The 17,430-nt window shown below is 43.9% G+C and overlaps 3 protein-coding genes across 7 annotated transcripts in view; 1 reads left to right on the forward strand and 2 right to left on the reverse strand.

The window, feature by feature from the left end:
- kiaa1522 (KIAA1522 ortholog) overlaps positions 1–9,804 on the forward strand; it is a 36,054-nt gene extending 26,250 nt beyond the window's left edge. For 4 of the 5 annotated variants that reach the window (XM_034600428.1, XM_034600429.1, XM_034600430.1 and 1 more), the window contains 8 exons: positions 1,306–1,464; positions 1,671–1,714; positions 1,839–1,977; positions 2,816–2,923; positions 3,013–3,179; positions 3,306–3,497; positions 3,632–7,163; positions 8,181–9,804. In XM_034600428.1, the coding sequence (XP_034456319.1) occupies positions 1,306–1,464; positions 1,671–1,714; positions 1,839–1,977; positions 2,816–2,923; positions 3,013–3,179; positions 3,306–3,497; positions 3,632–7,163; positions 8,181–8,221 (4,382 nt within the window). In that variant the 3' untranslated portion in view covers positions 8,222–9,804. The remainder of the gene's footprint in view (positions 1–1,305; positions 1,465–1,670; positions 1,715–1,838; positions 1,978–2,815; positions 2,924–3,012; positions 3,180–3,305; positions 3,498–3,631; positions 7,164–8,180) is intronic. The other variant, XM_034600432.1, reaches the window with a different exon arrangement.
- On the reverse strand, positions 9,560–14,733 carry yars1 (tyrosyl-tRNA synthetase 1). Its single transcript, XM_034600442.1, has 14 exons — positions 14,602–14,733; positions 14,087–14,160; positions 13,526–13,672; positions 13,238–13,413; positions 12,979–13,108; positions 12,775–12,855; positions 12,329–12,421; positions 12,076–12,211; positions 11,890–11,975; positions 11,637–11,772; positions 11,412–11,521; positions 11,097–11,290; positions 10,853–10,994; positions 9,560–10,366 (listed from the first exon to the last, which is right to left on the reverse strand). The coding sequence occupies exons 2-14, from the start codon at positions 14,141–14,143 to the stop codon at positions 10,256–10,258; spliced, it is 1,599 nt and encodes a 532-aa protein (XP_034456333.1). The 5' UTR covers positions 14,144–14,160; positions 14,602–14,733; the 3' UTR covers positions 9,560–10,255.
- Positions 14,734–16,470: 1,737 nt separating this feature from the next.
- inip (ints3 and nabp interacting protein) lies at positions 16,471–17,100 on the reverse strand. The gene has a single exon (XM_034600449.1). It carries the CDS (start codon positions 16,925–16,927, stop codon positions 16,616–16,618), a length of 312 nt encoding a protein of 103 aa, XP_034456340.1. The 5' UTR covers positions 16,928–17,100; the 3' UTR covers positions 16,471–16,615.
- Positions 17,101–17,430: the final 330 nt, after the last annotated feature.

Consider the following 17,430-nt stretch of genomic DNA (forward strand, 5'->3'; position numbering starts at 1 on the left):
GGGATTTTTTGGCGATCGTCTTAATCAACCCAAAGCCCTAAACCTCCCGCAGGGGTTTGGCAGAACCTAAGGGATGGCTTCTTCTCCAATTAATCACAACTGATAGTTACAACACCTTGTATGTGTGCAACGCTTCTTCCCTTAAGTTCTTTAATGGGAATTCTTCGACACACAATGACCTGAGATTTCCCACAGCCACACACAGGAGTGGGCATTGTGTCTGGGCCGCCTCACCTGTGTGAATCTGGAAGGATCTTGGGGGTGGGAGTGTCTGATACCTCACACACACACACACACACACACACACACACACACACACACACACACACACACACACACACACACACACACACACACACACACACTTCTACAATATGTGCATCCACACTCACACAGTATTACCTAACCAGGTCAGACTGAGAGCCAGTGTTGAAAGTGACAAAGGCGGGAAAGCGGACACCGGTCACAGGACTTTGATTAGCTAACAGCCACTTTACACAAACGATCTTCCCCAGGTCGTGCTCTCAACATTGAGACCCATCATGTTACACTTGATTCACTGCATGGAGTATGGCCTCTCGACTGTTTTATGACTGAAAGTACATAGACACCCTCAGAGTTTTGACCATTCCAGAAAAGGTTAGATCATTGCATTTCTTTACAACTCAACATTGTATTTTGATTTAACTAAACTTAAGCTGGCAGGTACGAAGCATCAGTTGGACCTGCAAGCTTTGACACTTGACAGCAATCTGGCTTTTACTAACGTTTAATTCTAAGTTTAGCTGCTGTTTTACAATAAGTACGGCCAGCATGAATGGAGAACCCACTCCAGTTCCCATAAAGTAGGTCCTGCAGCAGGTGGTCTAGTGGCATCTTTACTTGCAGACCGTCCAGATTATCTTATCCCCCAAGGGACTAGCAAAGAAGAGCGATACTGCAGGAGATTAGCCAGGCACTAGTTTACTGTTGAGTGCCAGGCTTGGACGTCTGCCCTTCAAACTGCTCAGCTGAGGAGATTTAAAGTGTCCTGTGTCAAACGTGCAGCAATTAACGGACTCGCTCTCGCAACAGGTGGGAGAGGATTCACAGTAAAGCTGTTCAAAGTTTGTGCAAGGTGCAAGGACACTTGTTGAGCATGTGTCTGGGTTTGTGTTGGTGTAAAAGGTGTAAGAGGGCAAGGAAGTGGAAGTTGAGAGACTTGAATGACTTGAACTTAACTGATGAATTGCTTCAAAAGGCAAAACGAAAGTAACCCCTTTTCCCTTCAAATTAGTCAACCAACTTTTTCCTTCATCCCAACAGCTGGCCCAAAAGGAAATGAAGAGCAGAAGAGGTTGGCTGTCCACTACAAGACGTCACAGCACCACCAGGAGAATGTTTTCATCGAGGGCAGCAGACCACAGTACCTGGAGGACCTGCACACTGAGGCTCAGGAGGGACTGAAGATATTACAGCAGGAAGGTCAGACACATTGACCGGGTCTTTAGGAAACACACCCATTCATGTACTGGAATATGTTTCTGTTGTGTTAGACATCATATTTATTACTATCAATGGGATTAAAGTTTGGCGATGGCTGTTTATGGATTCCACCTTTTAACTATGATAGTGAGTGTGTGAGTGTGTTCAGATTTTGTGTCTTCAACTGGTCTGTTTGTTTTACACAGAGCACAAAAATGGAGGGAACTTTGCTGACGATGAAAGCATTTCTGTAAGTGAGCCAGACCTCTGTGGATCATTTTACCTGCACTTCCTACACAAGAATGCTACCTAACTCAATACTGCTGTGTCTGCGTGTGTGTGTGTGTGTGTGTGTGTGTGTGTATCCCCTGCAGTCCGCAGATACCCTCCGTCCAGAGCAGGATATCAGCTCCAAGGACGGAGGTGGCTCTTCGGAGTCAAGAGCCACTACCGGGAATACTGATACCACAGTAACCTCTTCTGTGTCGACGAGGCCTATGCTCACCCGCCAAGGTAAACAGCAGCTCTGTGTGTGTGTGTGTCCTCTTGTACAGCTATCTTTGTGAGGACCATTTTGAGCTTACAACCTACGGAGTGAGGACATTTTGGGAAAGTGAGGAGGTTTTGGCCAGTCTTCACTTTCTGACCCACCTCTAATGGATTGTTTGGGGGTTAAGAGTTGGTTTTAGGATTAGGGCTAGAATAAGGTTTAGGTTAGGGTTTGGCATTTAATTTGGATGGTTAGGGTTAGGGGCTAGGGAATGCATTATGCCAATAAGTGTCCTCACTAAGATAGAAGTACAAATAAGTGTGTGTCTGTGTGTGTAGACAGGAAACGTCTTTATTTCATTCATCTAATGCAAATACAAATTAATCATAGTACTTGTAAAAGCACTTTCAGTTACTTATTTGGCATGCACATCTCATTCCCAGCTGTTTCGGTTGCTCTGCAGTTATGGTGTGAAATCAAAGGAAGAGGGACTTGACATGCACACCCACTCTCACACACACCCATACACACAACTGTAGGTTTATTTATTTTTTGGTAACTCAAAAGTTATAAGTATCTGAAGACAGCACCGCGGCTGCCTCTGCATATCTCCCTCAGCTGGGAGGCAAAGCATGTCTTTCTGTGTGCCGCATGCAACAACCGTCATTAGTATTCCTATCATATTTCAAACATCCTTTTTTTAAATCCTTAAGACAATCTGTTCTCCACAAGCTGGGTTTCAATGCATTATTGTGCAAGGCTCCAGTTATTTAACCAATCTGATCTCCTGTGCCAAATACACTTTTCTGTTTGGAATAAAATAACCCTCCTCAAATTCAGTTAAAATTTTGAATTTTTCAGGTTCTACCTTTAAGCCCCTGAATCCAGTGAAAAGATTAGATAAGAGCAGGAAGAGAAGCAGGAGGACCACCATCATGGGTATTCCCAACCAGGTCCAGAAAGAGCTTGGTAGGTTTTTAGCATCGACCTTGCATAATAAGACATTATGTGTTCTTTGTGGGAAACATGTTATTGACAATGACGCACCATCTTTCCAGCACTGCACAGAAGCTCCACCTTCCAGCCACTTGTTTCTGTTCAGCTCACAAATCATGATGGGCAGGTCACTGACAGCCAATCAGGTGTTGTTATCATTCCTACGTTTGATGGATCGAATCTGGCAGCAAATAAAGAAGGAGCGAGAGTTCACCTTTCGGAGTTGGAGGTACAGTAAAAGGCTCAAACAGGAATAATTTATTTATTTATCAATATGTTTTAACATGCAATGTAATGTAGGTTTTAGTTTTTTTGGTAAATTACTTAAAAAAGGGAATTATCCACTTTTTAACAGGCATCCAGAGATGAACTGCTGTTTAGGAAGCACCTTCAGGCTATGTACCAGGATGAGCATCCCCTCAACCACCAGGGCTCCCATCTCTACCACACATCTGCTTTGAGACCCAAGTCCCTTGCAGTACCTCACATGACCAATTCCTCCTCCTTCTGTCCTTCAACAATGTTCAGCTTCCTCCAAGAACCCCAGGTAAGAACAAAACCTGGCTGTAAGTAAAGAATAAATTCAAGAGTTATTCCTCTGAGACTTCAGTCTTCAGTGTCTTGGATTATTCTGTCTTGACTATTTATACGATTTTACTATAAAACCCTTTTTTTCTACAGGGTCCAGTGATGTCCATATCTCCTCAGGCCACGTATTTGTCTACAATCATCCCTAATGCGGTCTTGCCAGCCTCGGTTGAGGTCATAGAGATAGACCGCAGCATCAGTCGGACCCGTTGCAGCAGTGTCCTCCGTGGTGGTAGCGTTTGCACTGTAAGCAAAAGCAGCCTCGCATCCAGAGAGTCATCAGTCAGCCCTTTGTTATCCAGAAGATCAGATGGTGATGGTTTCCAGACTGACCATTCCTTCAACGACTCCACACAGATGCCCATGTTGACTTCAGGGTCAAACTGGAGCATGTCACAGTCTTCAAAGACCATGATTTCAAACTCCTCCCCTGTATCCTCTAAGGGGAGCACGCGCAGTGATAACTTCCATAGAGTGTGTCATAATGGACAGGAAAGCCGCCAACAGCACTCTGGTGGAGATCAAGACCATGTCAGTCTGTGTAGTTCAGGTAGCGGGATTAGCAGCATCAATAGTAAAAGTGAAAGTCTTGTTACAGTTCAAGGATCAGAGTCTGGCATATCAGGTTCAGTTACTGCTGGGGAGGATGCAAAGAACAAGCGTAATTTCATTCGTAGTCTTTCAGTTATGAAAACCAAGCAACCCCCGGCACCTCCACAGAGAACAAACTCTCTCCATAGTAACAAGATCAAGAGCAGCTCCAGGTTTCTTGTGGAAAGTAAAGATCTTAATGACTCATTGTCCGGAGAGGTGGAAACTGCTACAGAAAACACTGTAGCAAATGATGAGATGAAATCGGTCTCTGGTGCCAGTAAGGTCCCCACCATGCTATCGAACTCAACTGGGTCCAGCTCTCTAGATGTTTCCTCCAGTCCTGTGAGCCCCACACAGGCCTCTTCCAAAGAGATTGAAGGGCCACTAGAGCCACAGTCAGAATCCAGGAGCTCCTCCCCACAGAAAGCTCCCTCAGAAATCGGGAAATTTGAACGGACCATGTCCCCTTCCAGTGGGTACTCCAGCCAGAGTGGAACTCCAACGCTTTCCCCTAAAGGTATCTCTCCAACCTCCCCAGAAAAACAGAAGAAACCCATCAAACCAGAGAGATCAATGTCCCGGGCTTCATCCTCAGCAGCTTCGCCTTCCTCCTCTCTCACCTCTCTATCATCCGGTACATCTGAGCCAGTACATCCAGATGTATCCACAAGTAGCCAAAATATTCCTCCACAGGGAACTTCACCCACAGTTACAACAAATGAACTTGCACCAAATAACAATTCATCAAATTTGAGAGTAGAATTCAGTGAGCTGTTGAACATTCCACCACCTCCCAAAGTCAAAGCACCATGCCCTCCTCCTCCAGAGACATGGGTACACAACAGACGGACCTTTGAGCTCCTTTGTGGGTCCCACTCCAGTGTAAGCAAAGACACCCACAAACCCCCAAAGATACTAGAAAGCACAGTTAAACAGGTAGGAACCCAGAATAAACCCAGAGAGGAGATGCAAGTTTTAGTCGAAAAACAGACAGCTATAGTCAAACCTGTCTTGGAACTGTCAGAAAGTGAAGCAAAGCCTGAGACATTGATAGCAACAGATCCCAAAGATGTCCACAAGGAGCAAGAGAAGGGGGAATGTCCAGGTGCTGAAATAGAAGGGGTAGAAGCAAGTGCAGATGTTCAGAGACAAGAGCAGAGTAGTAGCACTGTAGTGAAGAGCCCCAAGAATCAGGAGACAACTCCAAAGAAAGCTCCCCCTCCTGTGATGAAGAAACCCTCGACAATATTGCAAAGCGAGGAACTGCTGTCAACAGAGCAGTCGGTAGAGAGACAACAAGAGGAAATGAGTAGAACTACGATAGAAGTTAATTTGGCTGCTGAGAAACTTGCAACCTCCTCACAGAATGGGGTTACGGATATAGTTGAGAAGAGCGATGCTGAGATAGACAGAAATGAGGTCCCATCCATGCAGACACTTTCTGCAGAAGTCCCCAAAGTTAATAAGGTCTCACCACCACATACCCCTCCCCCACCATACCACCCCACACCGCCTCCCTCAAGAAAAACCCCACCCTCATCAGTGTCTACGCCACCAGGCGAATTACAGAGGGTACAGGAGGAGACCCAAGCTGTTGAGTCTTGCTGGCCGCCTCCTCCACCTCCTTTGGAAGGGGACTCAGTCTTCGAAGGAGGAGATGAGGTAGATTTTCCTCCTCCGCCGCCACCATTTGTAACAGATGTGCAAGATGTGATGGACAGTTGTGTCAAAAAGCTGGACGTCCTTAATGAGTCTACCTTGGCTGCAGAGGAAGTTGGAGAGACAAACACAGATTCAAGCGAAGGTGGGACATCAGTACAAGGAGAAAGTTCTGATTTGCCTGTTGCTGTTGCACAATCAGCAGTAGAAGACAGCAAACCAGAGGTTGTTGTGCAACTTTCAGAATCTAACAGTGTTGATGAGATTTCTTGCAAACCAGTGCAGGACATTTCATCTGTTTCAGATAGTGCCCCACCTCCACCAGTGGAGGCACCTCCTTTACCACCAATTACAAGAGCAGAGAACACTGTATCAGTCTCAGCTTTAGTTCCTTCCAGCACTTTCCTGAGGCGAGACTCTCTTAAAACTGAAGATCAGTCTTCCTGTGGGCCACCCGTCAGTACCCAAACTCCAATTATAGTCCCAGTAGCCCCTCCTCTACCAGCAGAGAATATAACCCATGGAGTTAATTTCAGGAGGCAGCCCAGTGTAGCAAACCGGGACACCAGGAGCAAGGAGTTACTTTCCCGCCACAAAGGTGCTCCCATCCCTAAAGAGGATGCAAATATACCACTTGTCACCCCCTCCCTGCTTCAGATGGTTCGCCTCAGATCAGTCAACATTACTGAAGATCAGGTAAACACTTCGTCTGAGGACAAACTAACAAACCAGGGAGCTCCAGTTCAGGAGAGTTGCCCAGTCTCAATCCCAGGACATCAAAATATTCCACAAAAGCCCATCCGCAAGTCTCTGTCTCTAAAATCTCCAACTCAGACAGTAAAAACTCCCTCTGGGACATTAAACAGCCCTTCCATGCGCTTACAGGAAGCCATACGAATGAAAACTGCAGCAATGTCGTCAAGAGATTGTCTTCCATCCAGACTGGGTGTGAGATCACCGACATACAGCTGTGTGAGTGAACCAGGAGCTGTGTCTGTCAAATCACCTGAAGGAAATGACATAAACATGTCCCCAGCCTCTACAGCCAGCTTCATCTTCTCCAGGAGCACAAAAAAGGTCGTCATAGAGACTACAGCTGCCACCTCGTCTGAAGCTCAGGCAAGTCTGAAGCAAAGCTTAGCGGCCGAGCTCATGCAGGTGTCTGACCAATCAAGAGCTGCCACTTTCTCCAATGGTGGGGTGAAGTGTGACAAAGTCCCTCCACCGGTCGCAAAGAAGCCAGCGCATGGCAGCATCAGTCCTTCACAGCATTATCCCACCTCTTCAGGAAGGATAGAGTACAGTGTCGAAGGAAATGGAGCAATTGGAGGAGCACAACAGACGAGCGGAATAACACCCCCTGAGACAACAAGTAAGAATAATACAATTACTTATCACTCTGATGTATCTTTGCTTAGAGCTAGGGTTGAATATACTGGAAACGCTTGAAAGCACAGGCTACTGTGGCAAACGTCGATGCCACAGGGCTCTCCCACACACAGCCAGAGACAAACATGGTGCTTTTCAGCATACTTTATTAAATCAACACAAAACTCTAAACTTAATGTACCAGCACTTTCTGCTGGTTTCTTGGCTCGGCTCTGTGTCTGTCACTCTTGTGTCTGTGATCTAAGTGTCTTTGAAGTAGCTCCGCTGCTGCCTTTTAAACCTGAGGATCAATCAGCTAACAGCTCTCACCTGCACTGATTGATCCTCCGGTGCAGGTGCTCTCCCAGCTACCTCCACAGCTACATTTTGAAAAACACAACCCATACATCCCACCCCCTCCCTTGGCTCTCTCATCAAAGCCACGCCCCCTAAAACACATGAAGGTGCACTGCTTGACAGCTGCTGGAAGCCGACCTTTCTGCAACTGGTATTCCTACTTCTGACTATCGTCTCTGCATCAGTCTTAGTCTCCGATTATCTAAGTAACAGACAGGTTTGCCAACCAATCATTTTATTCTTACATTCCTACGAGAGCTTTGTCTTTTCAGGAACAACTTACCAACATTACCTTTAAGTGCTAAAGGATGACCACTGCCCTCATCAGAGTGTTTGAGTGTGTGCTAGCTTAAATCAATAACTGATGCAGAATACAAAGTCTAGCATTACCATGAGACAGCTAAGCACCTTGGCATTGCCTTCAAGGCCATATTTTTCCGTTCATACCAACAAGAGAAAAATGGAAACACAGGTCCACACCCCCTTCCGCACAAACGCAATCCAAATGCTGCTACCTTGCATACATCTTTTTCCAGCAACGCATGTGCTTCAATCAGCCTGAAGCTCATGAATTAGATCGGGTCAGAATATTCACGATGTGTGCACGTGTCACTGTGTCATGGCTGTGCCGTCATGTCTTAACGCTCCTGTCTTCTCCCTGCAGCTACAAGAGTGACGGCAGACACAATTGAGACACTGTTTTGAAAAAAGATCTCTGTGGTGATGAACCGAGGACCGGACTCGTGCCAGAGGAACAAGAAAACAACCTACAAGAAAGTAAAAGGACAACTCACAGCGACGACTGACGGACAGTACTGAAAGACGTTAAGCTTTACTCGTCTGAGTGTTGTCTTGTGTTAAGTATTCTCCAAAAGCCTTAGCCTATTAAATGGCCTTCCTATATTTATGCAAAAAAAATATGTTGCTCCCAATTTCTATGACAGCTTTATTCTGGAGTATTTTTCTATACTATAGTTTATCTCTTTTTAAGGCCCCTCAGGATGAAATGGTGTACAATGGCTGAGCTGTAAATATTTGGCTTGTGTGAGATCGCCTCCTAGAGGTTTGATTAGGTAGTGGTCACTGCAGCTCAAGAGTTTGAACCAGAAATTTCTGTACATTTCTGTACTCAAGTTTAGTGTCTTTAGTGTTTCCCTGTTGTAATATAGTACAGATTTTTCATGGGGATTTAAAGCTGACAATGAGATCCACTACGAGACTAATCACCATTTATCACCTTCTTTGCTTAAAGATCTGAGGACAAGCAAATGATGATATTCAGTTTTTCTCCTGGCTTTCACTGTGTAGACAGATCTGAAATAGGATCTGCAAAAAAAAAAAGGGATGCTGCATACTCACAAGAACGAGGGAGATGTTTTCTCAATTAAGACAGAAACATTTTTGTAAAGCTACAGATTATAAACCATGAAGACTTAACACAGACTTAGATGCTTCTACACAATCCCTTTCTTTTGATATAGTGAGGGTCAATCCAACTCATTCTATGAAATCTTTTTTGGACACAGTAACACAAGCAAACTATTTATTTATGTGTGGTTGTTTCCACTAGTAGCACTGTCAGACACCTTTTCCTACCAAATATGAAATATTTAAGAATTTATGTCATCTGATAAAATACTTATAGGGCTATGGATTCGATGACTGGCCCCAGATGATTTGATACACTGGAGTAGGCCAAGTGTTAGGTCAGTTTTTTGTTTATTAAATGTTCTCTATCGAAATCTTTGGCCCAGGCCTTTTTTATGGAAAAGTGGAACTCGTTACTATTTGCACAAAATGCTTTCCCCCAGCAAAATCATCAGTGTGTGGATTATCCTGACTCTTAATGGGTCAAAAATAAAAATCGACATTTTGATTATAAAGAATTATGTACAGTTAATACTTCTATAAATAAAAATCTAAGTGTATTGTATGTCTTCTGCTTTTTTTCTTTAAGCAACTAGACAAACATATGGTTACTGTTCTTCTCACACATTTCTCTGATCCAACAGACCTGAAAATAAATCCTTTAATCCTGCAGACCACTGAATTCAACATTTATTTCATATATGACATGTTGTAGTATTTGAGTTTTACAGTTAATGTCCGGAATTTGATTTAATGTACAACACTGCACCCAATGCAACAGACCTATAGCACAAGGCAAATAGCTTTTCCCCCCCATGTTTGATGTCAGAAACCCACAAAACCTTATGAGGTTTGGTAAATTGCTTTCCACTGCCCTGATATTTACCCTGGAGGCAAATTAATAACACTTTAATTTTACACCAAGAGAAACACTGAAACTTTAAGTCCCTTTTTAAAACACCTGAGATTCCTTATCATCTACTTCCAGGGATGAGAATCTGATGCTTCAGCATTCAAGTAAATCATTCCTTCCATCTGAATAGGCCCAGCTTCGCCCCATTTGCAGAACATGTGTTGTATTTGTAAATTAAGAGCATTTGTAAAAACCAGCAACACCCAGTAAATAAAGAGGAACTAATGAATCAGCGGTTGATTAGTAAAATTGTTTATCACGAGTGGCTCATGCTTAAATGAATTAAATATCCTTAAGTCAAAGCATGGTAACAGATTTCGTCAAAGCATCAATGTCTCATTATTTCTCCAAGAAAACATCCAGATGAGGTTTGACCGTTGTTGCCATGGCAATTTAGCGATGAAGGTAATCTTGATGTAAGGTAGTCGGCAGGAGCTGCTTGGGTGATGTGTGTGAATTTAACTGATGTTGCCTCCTTTCAGTGTTTTACACTTGATCTGTCCGAGTTTGGTCATCAGCTGATTGTCTTTCCACTGAGCTACACACTCGTCTGACACCTTCAGGTCAACCTGGGGAAAGACAAGAAGAATTCAATCAATATGACATTATTCCATGTAAGGAAATTGTTCCTCAATACTAACATTAATCCATATTTAACTACAATTACCGCACTGCAGTTGTATGCCTCTGCCAACCAGTGCAGTTTCTATGTATATATTTCTACATACTTTTTTTTCCAGATTCCTATAAAGGTCACTTTGACAACTGAAACATAAGCTCTTTATCTTTGAGTCCAAGTGACAACTGATCAGAAGTTGGAGAAATTCCCTCAAGCAGTGAGATATCACATTCAAGAGAGCCACTCTGACCTTTGACCACTGGAATCTAATCAATTCATCAGTGAGTCCAAGTGAATTCTGCCAGATGTAATGAGATCCCCTACTGGCAGTCCTAACGTGTCACATTCACAGTAACATGAGGTCACTGTAACCTTTGAGTGGAGACATAAAATTGGCTCCTCTTGTATGTAAAAGTAAAATCATATTGAAACGTACCTGTAGTTTCTCCCACACCTTCTTCTTCGGGTTGAGTCTGTCATCTGCTTTGCCCGTCTCATATCCCTCCACAAAGACCCGTTCCCCTGGCGATGAACCCTCTGGAGGGTCGAGAGGCTCCACCCTCCTTGGCTCCCCTTCACTGGAAATCAACCAACCAGAGAGAGCGAAGACGATAGAAGATGAAGCGGAGGGACAAGCTGAATTTGTCTTTGTGCAAAAAAAGAAAAGGAAAAGCACTCACATGGCGGCACAGAGCAGCATGGCCTGAGACTCGACGCCTCGCATCTTCTGGGGTTTCAGGTTGCACAGCAGCAGCACCATTCTGTCCTGCAGGTCCTCCGGTGAAAGATAGGCCACCAGACCGCTGACCACCGTCCTCGGCTCTGCCTCACCCACGTCGATCTTCTCCAGGTAAAGCGAATCAGCGTCTGGATGCTAAGTCGGACAGAGGAGAAACCCGTGAGAGGAGTGTGATAATGACGCATAATCTCATCACAAACTGAGATTATATATTGATCATCTGCTCAAGCATCAAGTTACAATCTTTTTGCTCTACCCTCTCCACACTGATGATCTTGCCAACTCTGATGTCCAGTCTGGATGGAGCCAGCTCATCATCCTCTCCTCCTCCTCCTCCTGCTGCTTTGGCACCTTTTCCTCCTGATTCTAATTATACAAAACACACACACACACACACATAAATAACAATAAGTCTCCTCACACAGCAATCTGCCAACTAGTCAATCTGCTGTGTGTGGGTTGAAAGCAGCATTGCACTGACTTGTCTTTGAGGGGTTGGGGTAGGCAGTGTTTGTGAGCTTGCGGAGCTCCGGCGACTCAAACTTCTTTCGGATTGGATCCAGCAGTTGGTTTAGCGAGACTTCCACCGAGGCCTTCAGGTCTCCTGGATGGATCAGCTGAGAAGAGCAGAGATCACCAATGATTAGACCGTGAAGACCAAGCGCTTTAGCAGGGTTTTCATTTACAAAGCATTTTTCAGTATTCTTCAATGATCCAGTAAGACTGTGATTTACCTCCTCAGAAAACTCCTTCTCCACCTCTTCAAACACCGTGTAGATTTTCTCTCCACCCCACTTGGGGTCTCTTTTGATACGGAACTCTAAAAGACACATGGACCGCAAATATTAACTATTTTTTTATTCTTTATACAGGAGGAAGAGAAGCTAAGAAAACAGATTATAGGATGAGTTTTTTTTTACCTCCACGTAGAGGGAAGACGACGTGTTTGACAAAGGAGAGGACGCCGTTGTTCTGGATGTTGCCGGGCTCACAGAACGCCTTCTTCAGCTTCTTCTTCACGTCTTCTTTGGAGTCCAGCAGGTCAATCTTTGACTCCTGCCGCCGCAAAGAGACAAAGAAGTGATGACTGGTCACAGGCATCAAGAAAAGTGTACATAGAAATATGATCATCACTTTTTCCTGTGAAAAATACAATTAACTAACAAAACTTACTTCTTCTGAAGAGCTCATCTTGGCTCCGGTCAGTCCCGGTACCATCGGGTTCATCAGATGTGCCCGTTTAGCATAACCGAGAGACGGCAAGTACTGGAGACAGAAAAAAACACTTTCGATTTTAAAGACCTTATTCAGAGAACTGTTTCATGAGCTCTTGTCCTTGTGATATCAACACTTGCAGTTTTCTTTTTTATTTAGTCATTTATCATAAAGAAATGGTTAAACTGAAAATTCAATTATATTTATTTTTCAAAAGTGTTTGAGTATAGTAAGAAAGATTAAGTATATGTATTTGATGATATATCGGAAGGCGAATATTTTTACTCTATCTATTTTTACTAGTATCTGCATCGATTTCGGTCTGGCTTTAGTAAGAAGTGTGAGTAATGAAGGAAAAACAGGGGGGGTTAAACTCAATGTGCCAGTGTGAAGGGAGATGTCACCTTCTCTGCCAGGGTGAAAATCTTCCTCTGGTCCACTCCTCCAAACTGGGCGTCCACCTTCAGGTACTCCTCATCCAGAGCCTGTCCAGAGAAACATGTCACATTTACATTTAACAACAAACATTAAGATAAATAAACACTGTGGTGAGATTACATCAGTATTTGCAATTTAATTTGTCTTTGGGTTTATGAATGTGTTGTTACCTGCAGTCCAGGGTAGAGAAGTCCACTCAGCATAGGATGCTCCACCTGTTTGACAACCTCAGCTCCGGCCTTCTTAGCATCATGCTCTGTCACCATGGAGGACAGGCGGTACACATCCAGAGTGTACTCTCTGATAAACATGAAAACAAAGAGCTTAATAATAAGTCTGAGTGTAGGTTGCAGCGTCTGAGACTATTTCACTGAATGTACTATTAAACAAATGTCAGGACAGTCAGGGAGTAGCGTCGGCACAACTGACCTGCTGAGCTGGAAGTCCGTTCCTTTGACAAACTTGAGTTTATCCAGAGGCACGCCGATGCTCTCCAACATGGCCTTGATGACCTGTTCGTAGTACTTCACCCTGAGCTCCAGCAGCTCCCAGGGTGCCTTCATGTTGTCGAGGAAGGCATGCAAGTCTGCGAAGAGGATAGTGACCTGAGGAAAAGAAAAAGACAACAAAAGTTGGCGTGTAAACTGCTGTAAGATGTGCACACAGATTAAATTCTATTCTCGATGACAGACAAGATGCTCAGTGCAGCGTATCCACCTCACAGCCTGCCTTGAGGAAGTCTGCGATCTTGGACATGGGGACGAAGTAAGCGACATGGGGTTTTCCTGTGGTTGCTGTTCCCCAGTAAACTTTCAGCTCCCTCTCCTGAAGAACCTGCTTCAGCTTCTCCTCTCCAAGGACCTCCTGCAGGGCACAACAAACAAACAAACAAACAAACACACAAACAATCAGAGATCCATGAGACAGAGAGCGGCAGGTGGACTTCATTCACTGTGGCCGTGTTCAGACCTGGTGATGACATCCATCCTGATAATATCTCCTGTGACCACTGGTGATCGGATATCCCATCCTTGCTCTACATGCAAATAATCACACTTTTTTTTTTACCGATTTAAGAAAAGTATCAGTCATTATGTGGTGATTAGGGTTAGGGGTTGTCAATGTGGTCTGAGTGATCCGATCTCAGGACACATCCAGGACGGATTGTGGGTGCGATCAGACCTCCACCTGCCACTGTGGATCGGATCTCCCAGGATGGATTTTAATACCAGGTCTCAATAGAGTCTGTGAGTATGTGTGATGGTTTGTCTTCCTCACCTGAAGGTTCCTCGTGATGAGGTCGAACTTCTCATCTGGGCTCAGCTGATCCGCCATGGTGCAGGGTCTTCTGACTGGGAACACAGTGAAGACAGCAGGTCAAGCACTGATGTGATAAACAGCAGCAGCAGCAGATTTGATTTGAGACTCTCTGGGTCACATGAGCTCAAATCACTCCAGATGAGTGTCCTTATTAAAGCCCAATGACAGAAACTGAACGGTAACACCCACTGACACGAGTGACAGGTACATTAGAGCTGAGCGAGGGTGGGCGTTAGCAATCTCCCCGCATTCCGCCTGACGTTACAGCTGAACTGAGCTGGACTTTCAGGTTAACGTCACGCTGGTGATGAATCAACACTAAAGCTAAAGCTAAGCGGCTAACTAGCGACCAAACCATGTGCAGCTAACGTCACCGAGCTCCGGTTAAAGCTGCGCCTTGTTCAGTGGCTACACTTACAGCTCGTGTGACGTCAGTTCACTACAAAGACTCAGGGATCAAACTGCTGACTGACCTCAAGACAGGATTTCTTCCTACGGGACGTGTGAGCCGCCGGCAGAGTGGTCCAGCGGGTGGACCAGCGGGGAGACAGGTCTTGCGTCAGCGACAACTGAGGCTCTGCTATCGATTCAGGGAGAAGCAACCGAGTGACGATCGTCTATGTTTGTGCATTACCGCCACCAACCGGTAAGAAGTCTGGATCAAAATGTGTGTAATGCCTAAATTAAGTTATTAGCGATTGCTACTTAATTATTACTAATTAATAACTAATTATCGAAACGACTGAGCATATATTCTGGTGCATTTATTCTGTGTTGATGTTCACAAATGGATACAACAAAAGATTATATCATTCCCAGCTTCTATGTCTAAAGATAATATTACATTTGGTATAATTTTACACAACAAAAATGATGACCTCTGTTGTAATCTAAATAATATCTAGCAAAGAACAGGATTATCAAATCATCCCCCAATTTGGCTTTTTTCTTAAATGTATTTAAATTATATTTAAAATCCTTGAGATTAGTGAAGACAGCCAAAGCACAAAAATGAAATACTTTGAAAACCATTCCCACGGAATTAGATAATGAGTTGAAATTATGTTCCCTTAAGTAACATTTTATTGTTTATATATATATATATTCCTTTTATTGTTGTCATTGCTTTGTACCTACCTTGTGTTCAGTATTTGCCATTGAACCTCTGGCATAATATCTGTACCTCATTATTCCACTGACGGTAAGCTGCCATATTTCATCTGTGCATTTTCAATGTAGTTGGAATGTAACTTTTTCAATAAAAATGTAAAAACAAACTTACAAACATCTTAAATTTGGTCTTATAATGGAGGACAACATTTCTTAAATTTTCTTTAAATAATGTGATTGTACTTGCTAAATCGTTTTGTGCAAAAAACGCCCAATTATTGTATTTTTTTAAGAACTGTCTATTTTCCTGGATTCTTTGAAATTGATAAATTGCCCAAAATGCCACACTTTTATACGAATATATGTTAAACATCTTTCGACTGGACCCCAAACAGGTAATTCAATTATATGTATATATATTACCATAATGTTTTCTGCTGGTGGAAAGCATAGAGGTGTACGTCAGATAATTACAACGAGCTTGATCGAGCTGACATAATGTGTAGGTAGATAATGATGGAATGAAACAGCCTGTGTCAATACATAATTCAATAAATGCCCTGATTGATAACGAGTGGCTCTGGGTTTGGATATATTATATGTTAACAGTAAGGTTCAGGTTGGGAGACAGGGTTGTCAACCAGTGGTCTGGAGCCCTGTATGGGAGGGGGCAGCCCTGAATTACTGTACAACAGTAAAAATATCCCCCACGTGTGCCCTATCCCCTGGAGCCAACTTCTACATCTGCCCACTCCACCTGCCATACACCACCAACATCTCTATCAACACATTTAAATCAAAAAATCATTGAAATTACTTTTTTGTCTTTCCCCCTCTCTCTCTCATACGTCAAAAGTATCAACAAGGGACAATGACACAAAGTCTTGAATGTTTCCTTTAGGATTAATAAAGTATCCATCCATCTATCTATCTATATTGGAGTATGTATATTGCAACACCAATACAAAAAAAAAGTACTGAGTAAATAGAATTAAGGTCATATACTACATTTTCTCTGTCAGTACTATTATTAGAAAGTGTTTATAAGCAATTAACACTTTCTAACACAGAATAAAGAATCCTCCTTGTTGCAACCCACCAAGTGTTAGTACACTAAATGGTTGATGACTGATCACCCTGTTCATCAGTCCTCATTAGTGAAATAAAGAGGAAATGTGACTGAGGACCCACATTTCATTTCTGCTCCTCAGCAGATAGAGCAACACTGATGATGCGTTCAAAAGCCTCGTTTTAATCACACTAAATCACACACAGGACACACATCGTATAAAAGAGAAACAGAACAACGGGAGTTTTTCCCCCCCAGGGTCCAAGAGATGCCCGGGTCAGGTCAGTGTTTGTTGGGAAGATGAAGAGTCAGGTTTCGGGATCCAGGCGGGGGAGCACCGGGAGGATGAGGTTCCCGAACGAGGAGTCCTGAGTGATGAAGAAGCCGGACGAGTGTCCGTGTGCGTGCTGCAGGGCCGCCTTCTGCTGGGCGGCGATGTGCTGCTGCTCGGCGCTGTCCCTCGCGTCCTTCAGGCTCGGTCTGGACGACAGCGGGATGTTGGCTCCGGGGCTGTTCATGGACCCGCTCTGCAGCAGCCGCCTCTTCTCCTTGTCCAGCTCCGCCAGGATGGCGACGCGGGCCTTGTTCGGAAAGCCTGGCCCCGGAGGGTTGGCCGCCATGTTCGCAGCTCAGCAGCGGGGGGAGTCAGCGGGGGCTCCCGTCCATGAAGGAGGCTGGTCGCTGTTCCTTGTTTACGCGATGAGCTTATCAAGCTAACGGAAGCTAACGTTGCTAACAGACCGGGAGCACTGAGAACCAGAGGAATGCTACATGCTAACCGATGCTAACACGGTAAAGCACTTCCGGCTCGTCGCTTCAGCTTCCTGCCTTCCAAAATAAAAGCACAAACGTTACAGAAGAAGCCTTCACTACTGTTGGATCATCAAACACGTTTATTGATCGTGTTGATGAAGGAAAAATAATTAAAGATTTGTATTAATAGTTTTCAATAATGTTGCACGAACTCTGGCTGAATATTTATGACAAATATTGAACTCATCCCAGTAGCACAAAATACACCTGATATTACAAATATCATATAACCTTATATTAAAAGTGTCAAGTGATGATTCAATTTTTGTGTTAAATCAACTGTTGGTCTTTAACACATACTATATTTATA

Source organism: Hippoglossus hippoglossus, chromosome 11 (genome assembly GCF_009819705.1).
Source record: "Hippoglossus hippoglossus isolate fHipHip1 chromosome 11, fHipHip1.pri, whole genome shotgun sequence".
NCBI classification, from domain to species: Eukaryota; Metazoa; Chordata; class Actinopteri; order Pleuronectiformes; family Pleuronectidae; genus Hippoglossus; species Hippoglossus hippoglossus.

Coding starts and splice junctions, on each gene's coding strand:
- yars1 (XM_034600442.1), bottom strand. CDS start 14,143: ATGGCGGATCAGCTGAGCCCAGATGAGAAGTTCGACCTCATCACGAGG. Junction 11,522..11,636: donor CCCCAACCCCTCAAAGACAA/GTCAGTGCAATG, acceptor TTGTATAATTAG/AATCAGGAGGAAAAGGTGCC. Junction 11,291..11,411: donor AGATCATCAGTGTGGAGAGG/GTAGAGCAAAAA, acceptor TGTCCGACTTAG/CATCCAGACGCTGATTCGCT.
- inip (XM_034600449.1), bottom strand. CDS start 16,927: ATGGCGGCCAACCCTCCGGGGCCAGGCTTTCCGAACAAGGCCCGCGTC.